The sequence below is a fragment of the Penaeus chinensis genome, chromosome 11, assembly GCF_019202785.1.
Source record: "Penaeus chinensis breed Huanghai No. 1 chromosome 11, ASM1920278v2, whole genome shotgun sequence".
Classification (NCBI taxonomy): domain Eukaryota; kingdom Metazoa; phylum Arthropoda; class Malacostraca; order Decapoda; family Penaeidae; genus Penaeus; species Penaeus chinensis.
The window spans coordinates 7,626,222-7,636,221 of NC_061829.1; the positions used below are offsets into that span (position 1 = coordinate 7,626,222).

Here is a 10,000-nt window from a genome sequence, read left to right on the forward strand (position 1 = left end):
AATTTCTGATTTTGTTGTTGTTTTCCTTTTCATTTGTTTCTATCCTTTCTCATTAGCTATTATGATTAATTCTATTGTCATAATCATTTCCATTATCTCTAATTTCCTCTCTCTTTTTTTTTCCTTCCAATTCTCCATATTAAAGGGTGTGAATAAACACATATACATAAGATACATGAATCGATTGACAAAGAGGGAGGAGGAACATCACTTAGGTCAATGTTTTATAAAAAAAAAAAAAAAAAAAAAAAAAAAAATCACGTCCTAGAAATCACATTAATTTCCAGCGCGTTACGAAATCACCACTTGATATCGCCGTCACGGTACGATTAACTAAGTTGCTTGATCATCGTGTCGCGAATGAGTAAAATACAAGTTATCGGTGGAAATTCGATTGATTACGATCGGTCAATGGCCCAGGAAAAAAGGGGTAAGCGGCAACATTCTGGTGTCATTAAGTCTGGGTATATATAGAGGGAGCTGGCAGTGTACTTGTCATTCTTGCAGCATTCTGCCTGGAACGAAGCTGCTGCGCCCAAACCGTGAGTTGATTGAAATTGTTCAGTAAAAATTACATAAGCTTTAGAACACCGGAAGAAGAAAAAGTATAATCACTTTTCATGTACAGGTTTATTTCGAGGTGTGTTCTGTTTATCAATATAAACTTTGAATCAATATTCTGTTAGATAAAATGCTATTCTGTATTTACAAAATGTGGGATACTAAAGTTTTTTTTTTTTTATTTAGTATCTTTATCGTTAAATCTAAATGACTAGCCTGGGGAAGCTTACGTGTTTCACAAAATTTAAGCTTTAGTATATTGTATGTCCGTTCTTAACAAATGTAAATACGTGCCCCTGCTAATTTTGTTAACAACTATTTATTTTTCTGTCTACCTTGTATTTATTTTCTAAATTCTTGCATTTTACCACGATAATTGCGTTTGTACCACAGGTCGTTGTACCGGACTTGTGTAAATTTAGTTTTCATAATACCACAAATATGATATACATTACTTAATACAGTTCATGCATTCTGATTGTCCTTTGTGTGCGATTCATTTGTCACCCACAGGCCATTTATGAGAAAATGATCATTTGAATTCATGAACGTTATCTCTACCATATCAGGTAATAAGCGGTTTTGCCAGTGGTCTCGAGAATTGTCTGTTCACGGAAGAAAGACTTTATCTCTCCATCTTCGAGCCTTCCCTTTATTTGAAAGACTCCACATGTGATATTCCACATATGATTGTTTTATATATATATGTATATATATGTATATTTATATATATGTATGTATGTATGAATGTATGTATGTATATATGTATGTATGTATGTACATATACATATATATATATATATATATATATATATATATATACATATATATAAATATATATATGTATATATATGTACATATATATATATAATGTTTAGATCTAAAACAAATAGGATATACTTTATTTTCGTCTAGTGTATATTTTAGAATGATTTTACCTTCCAAAAAAGAGTTTAGCATTATTTTTCCTTTCCAACAGTGGTAATTCTAACAGTTACTGGTGTCTTTGACTACCTGTTCTGTCACTTTTGGAAATATGAAGTGGTCTCCTGTGTCTTGAGTCCTTTACATTTTCCACATGATACTAAATACCTCTCCGGATGCTTTTTTGCATTTTTCTGTAAAAGACGGACCCAAATGACCCCCCAAGAACATCTACATTTCTTCTTTTGTCAAACCGCTGTGTTAATGTTACCTTCTTATCTTTGTTTCATTGTCTTCCGAACCTTACTTTCATTCCTCTTTTCATAAAATGTTATTTCTCTTAGAGTGTGATGTATAATGTCTTCTTCTCTACCTTAATGCGTCTTTGAAACATCTACAGTAAATCAGTAAGTAATTTTAGGTCTTATATTTCGGAGAACCTAAAAAATCTCAACCATCGGTCTTTCATAACGGGTTAAAAACTAATTTCGTTTGTTATAATCTATATGTAAGAACGATATTTCTAATTTCTCTGTTGGTCAAAGCATTGGCTAGATGAATATCATTCACAGTTCCTAATGTATTCATTTTATTTTAGTATCTCTCTGTTGGTAGAAAACCTGTATCGAAAAAAAAATGCTCTATGAATATCCTAAAACGCTGACACGCACACGCACGCACATACATATAACATGTGCGTCCATGTGTGTGTGTGTGTGTGTGTGTGTGTGTGTGTGTGTGTGTGTGTGTGTGTGTGTGTGTGTGTGTGTGTGTGTGTGTGTGTGTGTGTGTGTGACAAAAAGCTTATATTCACCAATTAAGCTGAGTTTTCCTTCATCAGAATCAAACATGAAAACTGTGGCGTTGCTGGTCTTCCTGGCGGGGGTCGTTGCTGCCCTCCCCCACGGTGAGTCACCCTCCCTCATTACGCCGCTGTTTGGGTCCTCCACCCTCACTGTTCCCAGCCCACCCTCCCCCTTCCGTAGTTCATGATCACTCCCTGGCGTTGACCAACCCTTTCATGCGCCTCCCACGCAGTATATACATATGCATACATACAAAGTATAAGCACAAGCATACATATGTATTACATATATCAGTGTGTATATATATATATATATATACATAGCCATACACATATCACACGTAACTTGCACGCGCTCGTAAACTAAATAAATAAATCAAGTCATGATGATAATAATGATAATGCTTAAAATAACAGTAACAATTATGAAAACAAAAATAATCACGATTATGATAATAATATTTATAACAATGATAATAATGATAATGATAATAATAATAATAGCTAGAATAATACTAATGAAAATTAATAGCAACAACAATTATAACAATGATAATATCAAATAATAACGATAATAATAATAGCAACAATAATGATAATAACATATGATAATAATAACAACGCCAATACCTCTAACGAAGCCACACTAGACACCCATCGCTAACGACGCTTCCCTCAGGAGAATGCAACCTGATGGGGGCGCTGCGCAGGGGCAGGCACTTGCACCGCGGTCGCTTGCCTCCGTGCGTGCGAGGGCTCATGCCGCAGGGCGAGGAGCTCAAGGCCTGCTTCAAGGAGGTGAGATGCGTTCATTTTGTCCCATTACTATTTTCCCTTTGAATTGTCTTTCTTTCTCTTTTTTTTTTTTTTTTTTCTTTTTCGTGGTTTTCTTCTTCTTCTTCTTCTTCTTCTTCTTCTTCTTCTTCTTCTTCTTCTTCTCTTCCTTCTTCCTTTTCTCTCTTTTTCTTTTCTTTTGTTTGTTAGTTTCTTTCCTTTCTTTTTCTTTTTCTTTTCTTTTTCCTTTTTCTTCTTTCACTTCTTTTTCATTTTTCTTCTTTCACTTCTTTTCCATTTTTCTTCTTTCACTTCTTTTCCATTTTTCTTCTTTCACTTCTTTTCCATTTTTCTTCTTTCACTTCTTTTCCATTTTTCTTCTTTCACTTCTTTTCCATTTTTCTTCTTTCACTTCTTTTCCATTTTTCTTCTTTCACTTCTTTTCCATTTTTCTTCTTTCACTTCTTTTCCATTTCCTCTTCCTTTTTTTTATAGTCTTATGTTAACTTTTATTATTTATCTTCTTCCCATTCTTTTTTTTTCTTCCTTTTTTCGGTCGTTTACTTCTTCTTTTTTTCGTTTCTTTCCTTTTCTTCCTCTTTTTCTTATACTTTCTTTCGGTTTCTCTATCTCTTTCTTTTCTTCTCCCTTCTTTTCCTTCTCTTGTTCGCTTTCTTTAGTTTTATTTTTTTTCTTTGTTTTCCTCTTTCTTATTATTTCTCATTCCCTCTTCCTTTCCTTCTTGTTATCTATCCTTCTTATGCATCCTTGTTTGCCCCTTTATATTTACACTTGTATATTTATTCCCATTTAATAATGATGATGATAATAATAATAGTAATGATTGTGATGATTATGATGACGATGATGATGATGATGATGATGATGATGATGATGATGGTGATGATGATGATGATGATGATGATGATGATGATGATGATGATGATGATGATGATGATGATGATGATGATGATGATGATGATGATGATAATGATGATGATAATAATAATAATTTATAATTATTATTATTTTTATCATGTTTATTATTATTATCATTATTATTATTAACATTGATAATGATATAATGATAATGATAATAATAATAATAATAATATTAATGGCACATCTATTTCGACAGAACTTCCGCAAATATCGCTTCAGAAATGGTCAGTCAGGTATGTGTCGCACTTAATTCACTACTTAATCTACATTTGGTGGTTGTAATTGTACACAAATTCCATGTTAAAGATATTAATTAGTAATATTTTTCTATATCGACATTTTTAAATTGAAGTGTATCCTGCATATTTTTTTCGACTGTCTGCAGCTTTATTAAATCGTTACGTAGAAATTTTCTATTTTTGCAGTATTATAATATTATTGGGATGTTTTATTCAGGTATTTATTATTTTACAACATGCATTACGTCACTTTCTTGCTATTTCGTTCTCATGAGGTGTACGGAATGTGTTGAATGGTCCCTCTCTAATAATGTCTTCTAGATACTATTTATGTACCGTATATCCTAAATCATTCCTGTCCCCATTGTTTCAGCAGGCTTGCGAAATGGATTTGAAGGGATGGTAGAGTGTATGGTGGAGAAAATGAACCTCGAGTTGGTAAACGGAACTCTCGATGTCGAACAGGCCGTTCTCAAGCTGAGTGAATTCGAAGGATATGATATAGAGGTTTGTTCGCGGGCTTGCGTTATGGGGTGGTAGGTGGAAAGGTGCGTCGAACAAAATGAGACAAAACTAGAGACAATAGAATAAATAAGACTTATTTTGTTTAAAATACTGTGATATTGATAGGGGTATCTAATGAACTTCACTGTCACAGGCGATTGCCAGCATCCAATCCTCCCTAGAGGAATGTGCTGCGAACTCCACCAGCTCTAATGCTACCGAGGTGAGGACCCGTATAACAAGGGATAATCGAATGAATGATTTGTTTCATTAATGACAAGTCAGTGGATCATTCTTGTTGTATTACCATTGTAATTGAAATACATTAGAAGAAAATTAGATATATATAAACAGTTTTACTTAAAGTATCTCTTGTGTTTCAAGCAACTGACGGAAATCGTGCTGTGCGTGAGCAACAAATCACGCGAGTTCTGCACCGAAAGACTCGAACTGCTGAAGACTTGGGATGAAAATGCCAACTGTAGCTCGGTGTCAATCCCCACGGAAGTGAGTAATAAGAGTACATCATAAGTACATCATTATTGACTAGATAGTATTACCTAATATCTTTTATATTCTTGCCAATACAGTTATTTCCACGGTTCCCGGAGCCTGGGAATAACTAACGATTCATAGGATTCTTTTTGGAATTTTCCACCTCTCCGGATTTTTAGGCGCGGTTTTCCCCGTTTTCGAACTTTCGGTTTTACCTTGTACATAATATTCCTCGATTTATGCGCATTTTAGGCTTTTTCTATAGTGTTCTATGTTCTTCCTTTAAGCCTTCTAGGATTTATACATTTTCATAAATCTGTTTATTAATTAAAATATAATTTAGCCATTAAGTGTATGTTTCCATTGAGTTAAAGCTTTTTTTTCTATCGCCACTGTCGTTTCTCGCTAACCCATAAACTCGGATTTTTAAGCCGGTATTATTAATCATGGATTTTTTGGTTTACAAATTTCAGGGGTCCTTTTTCGGATGTCAAAATGGCATACTCCCTCTAAAGATGATGAGTAATCAAAATCGCATGCTTTAACCCTTTGATATATATATATATAATATATATATACAAACATACACGCAGTTAGATATGTATTTCCACTTGCAATGTGCATTTGAGCAATTTGTCCTCTTTCAGCATAAACGTGATTGATGCTGCGTAATTGCAATAGCATACCACAGATGATACTGTGATATGGTACTCATGTCACTTGATTTTTTTCCAAAGCTTGTTCTCTAATGATTAGCAACATTACATCATATGGAATCCGCTTTTAAAAAAGATTTCTTTTTTTCAGACCCTTAGCATTATTGAAGAGTGCGAGCCAGGTAAGCATGTGATATACTCTGCATCCTCATGCCAGATTTGTCTCGTGATATCCGTGATATATATGTATATATAAGTAACTTTAGTAACTTACAAACACTTGATAACAATTGCCTCTTCAGTTGTAAAAAATCTCTAGAAGAAGGAAAAGATCAACTCACGGGCGTTCTCTCCGCAGATGATGACAGCCCCAGGCGCCGAGGCCCCACCAGAAGGCGAGGAAGAAAGCCGGCAGACCGAGGCCACGGCAAGAAAGTTAGGCGCGACATTGTCTGCTTGCGTGTTTTATTGGTGTCATATATTCATTAGTTCATGGCGAAAGAGTGTTTAATTATGTTATGTAATGCACGAGACTACGCGTATACTCTCTTAAATAGAAAAGAACAGTTAAAATTCTCTCTGTACTTCCTTTCTTTTTCTACTTTCTATTTTGAATTCGTGACAGATGTGGTCCCAGGTCTTGTGCGTCAACGAAAATATTGGCTCGTACAATGCTTCAACAGGATTCAATTTCACCGTTATTGCTGAACACATCGCCACCTTCTCCGGCTGGGACACTATTCCAGGGGTCAGTATGGTTGCTTACCATTTCTAACCATCCAATTTATAGCAATGATCCCTAGAACACCATCCATCAATTTCACCCAAAATGCCGACAGCTTTAACCACAATCCCCACTGTAAAACCAAGATAATATAATGATAGTAATTAAGTTAAAGTTGATAAATCGACCATGACAAAAATAATTATAAAAATATTATAAAGTTACATGACAACGATTGCCGTTTTCTATAGGCTCTTGAAAACCTGACGGAAAAGATTATCGAGTGCCAGCCCGAATTCGCGGACGACGCTCAAACCCAGGCAGCTCAGTGGATGCTGTGCCTACGCCCTTCTTACGTAGAAATCTGCGGTCTAGGAGGCGGTAAGTTTTGCAAAATTAATTGGTTACTTTTCATTTAATTTCTGATACCAGAGGTCTGGGAAAATGTTAAGGAAATGAGAAAAGATAGATAAGCAAAGGTAAATTTGGTCAAGAAAATCATTGTCATAATGGTAATATCCATATTGATAATGTTAATATCAGCGATAATGATAGTAATATAATGATGATGATAATAACAATTATGATGATAATAATAATGATAATAATAACGATAATAATAATAATAATGATGATGATAATAATAATAATAATAATAATAATAACAATAACAATAATAATAATAATAATAATAGTAATGATAACAACAATGATAATAATGCGGAAGATAATGACGATAACAATAATAATGTATGTATATGAAAACCTTTATTTTTATTTTATTTTTACTGAATGACTTAATTTTTTTTCTTCAGATCTCACCGAGTTCCTCTTCCCGGCCATAAAAAAAATGATCAAGGAATCAAGCGAAGAAGATGGCGATGATGTGGATGGTGAGCTGTTGTTTGAGTTGCTTGGTGCTTGATAGGTGCTGGTGGCGTGGCAGTAGTGCTAGTATTGGCAATAATAGTATTGATAATGGTAACAGTGATCAGGATTATGATAATACTGATAATGATCGCGATGATGATATTGATGAAGATGATATGGTGATGACTATGATATATGGGAAAATATATAGAATAGTAGCCAATAGCATTACTTATAGTATATTCATTACTATTATCAATAATAAAATGATCAATACAACAACCTTACCATTGAACAAAGTATCCACTTTAACAGAACCCTGCACGTGTGACATTTTCCCTTCCCCTCGACTGTTCGACACGTTGAAATTAACCGATGAGACTGATGACTTGCTGGAGCTGGACGAGGAGGTGGAAATGTTATCTTCGGAAGCTGATGACCCCGAGGTGATGCTGGGACAGATGAGGGTCAGTAAGCGGGGCGTTTCGTAGTTGTCAGTCATAGCAATGGGGATGATGGTTGTGGTGATAATGATAATAGTGATAATGATGATAGTGGTATTGATAACAGTAGCGATAATTATTGATGATAATAATATTAATAACAAAAGCATTAATAATAATAATACTAATGATAATAATACAAATAAAAATAAAAATAATAACAATAATGATAATAATAATAATAATAATTATTATTGTTATTATTATCATATTCATTATTATTATTATTATCATTATTGTTATCATTATTATATGACTATAAGTGATACTAACGGTAATGGTAATAATTGTAATGATAAAGTTAGACATGATAACAATATTGACAATGATGAAAACAGTGATTATGTCGATACAAATGATCTTTAAAGAAACATGTTAATGATAAAGATGGAGATAGTTATTATAGTAATGATAATGATAATATGAATAATGATAATTATTGTTATTATTATTATTAGATGAAATACCTTATGGATTTCACTTCTGTGAATAAATACACACACACACACACACACACACACACACACACACACACACACACACACACACACACACACGCATATATACATATATATATATATATATATATATACATACATATATATATATATCCTCACACACACACATATATACATAGATAGATAGATATACCAACACACACACACACACACACACACACACACACACACACACACACACACACACACACACACACACACACACACACATATATATGTATATATATACACACATAAACACATACAGTGTATATGTGTGTGTGTTTGTGTGTGTATATATACACACATGTATGTATATGCCTGTATATATATATATATATATATATATATATATTTATAAGTTTATGCATGTATATATATACAAATATGTATACATAAATATATATATATGTATATATATGCTTATGTATATATATATATGTATATATATAAACCTACAGTATATATACATACATATATACGTTTATATGTATATATGTATTTGTATATGTATCCAGAGACGAAGCAGGAGGAGGCGCCAGCGAGGCAGGAAGAACTCGTCCGAGGAATCCAACGAAAGCCGGACGCCGGACAACTCGCCGGAGGACGACAGCGACGAGGTGACGACCGTCGCCCCTACAACTGTGTTCCCGTAGGTTGCTGATGGAGAGACTGATTTGGATTTTCGGATTTGATGGCAATGAGATTGGGGGGGGGGGGGGGATTCCAGATGTAAAGCGGGGGTATTTTCCATTCTGGATTTGGCTATGGATATTGGGTACTTGATCTTGAAAGAGAGAAGTCGAAGGAGTAAGTTTGTTATTTCGTGTCTAACTACTTGTGTTTCAGCACTGAGTGAATGAATGTAGATCTATACGTGAATAGTAATGCATGTATATATGCCAGTAGTTAATGAAATAATATACACAGAAGATCTGATAGAACACTCAGTAAATTAATGACACGGATCGTCATTTAAAGTGATGCCGTCTTCAATCATGAACAAGAGGATAGTAATGAAAGAGTTAGAAAGAGGATATGAAATCCATGGCAACGAAAATGCGCCAGCAATCTCTATATTACATTATCACCAACAAGGATATTCAATGAAACTAGACATATCTAGAATGTATTCAGTAACAAACGAGATAATTATGTAATATTTTTTCCCAAACAATACATAATCAGCTGTCTTCCAAATATGTAGAAGTAAAAGGTTATACAGTGTTTGCACTGTATAACCTTCTGTTACACTGTTACCTACGATTACATGTATCACAAATCTTAGCCTATGATTCAGTACCGAAAATACTTCGTTCGCTCTGCTGTTTTGTTATTGAATTGCTATAGTCATATGTTTAGAGGTATTATTCATGTTCATATGTTTAAAGGCACTGTTTGAGGATTAAAGCACTGCAATAATGCAAACCTATTGTTGTTTTTTCTTTCCTAAAAATATAAGTGAAGATAATGAGAATTTTATAAAAGGAAATCTTCGACCTGCTA

The 10,000-nt window shown here is 33.8% G+C and overlaps 1 protein-coding gene across 1 annotated transcript in view; it reads left to right on the top strand.

Moving 5' to 3' along the window:
* The window catches only part of LOC125030386, a 15,225-nt gene extending 5,301 nt beyond the window's left edge, over positions 1 to 9,924 (top strand). Inside the window, exons 2-15 of the mRNA XM_047620419.1 lie at positions 508 to 542; positions 2,327 to 2,392; positions 2,970 to 3,088; positions 4,203 to 4,239; positions 4,619 to 4,752; positions 4,904 to 4,972; positions 5,134 to 5,256; positions 6,052 to 6,082; positions 6,259 to 6,335; positions 6,526 to 6,648; positions 6,876 to 7,005; positions 7,440 to 7,517; positions 7,810 to 7,961; positions 9,013 to 9,924. Coding sequence (XP_047476375.1) covers positions 508 to 542; positions 2,327 to 2,392; positions 2,970 to 3,088; positions 4,203 to 4,239; positions 4,619 to 4,752; positions 4,904 to 4,972; positions 5,134 to 5,256; positions 6,052 to 6,082; positions 6,259 to 6,335; positions 6,526 to 6,648; positions 6,876 to 7,005; positions 7,440 to 7,517; positions 7,810 to 7,961; positions 9,013 to 9,150 — 1,312 coding nt within the window. The 3' untranslated portion in view covers positions 9,151 to 9,924. The remainder of the gene's footprint in view (positions 1 to 507; positions 543 to 2,326; positions 2,393 to 2,969; positions 3,089 to 4,202; positions 4,240 to 4,618; positions 4,753 to 4,903; positions 4,973 to 5,133; positions 5,257 to 6,051; positions 6,083 to 6,258; positions 6,336 to 6,525; positions 6,649 to 6,875; positions 7,006 to 7,439; positions 7,518 to 7,809; positions 7,962 to 9,012) is intronic.
* The last annotated feature ends 76 nt before the right edge of the window (positions 9,925 to 10,000 follow it).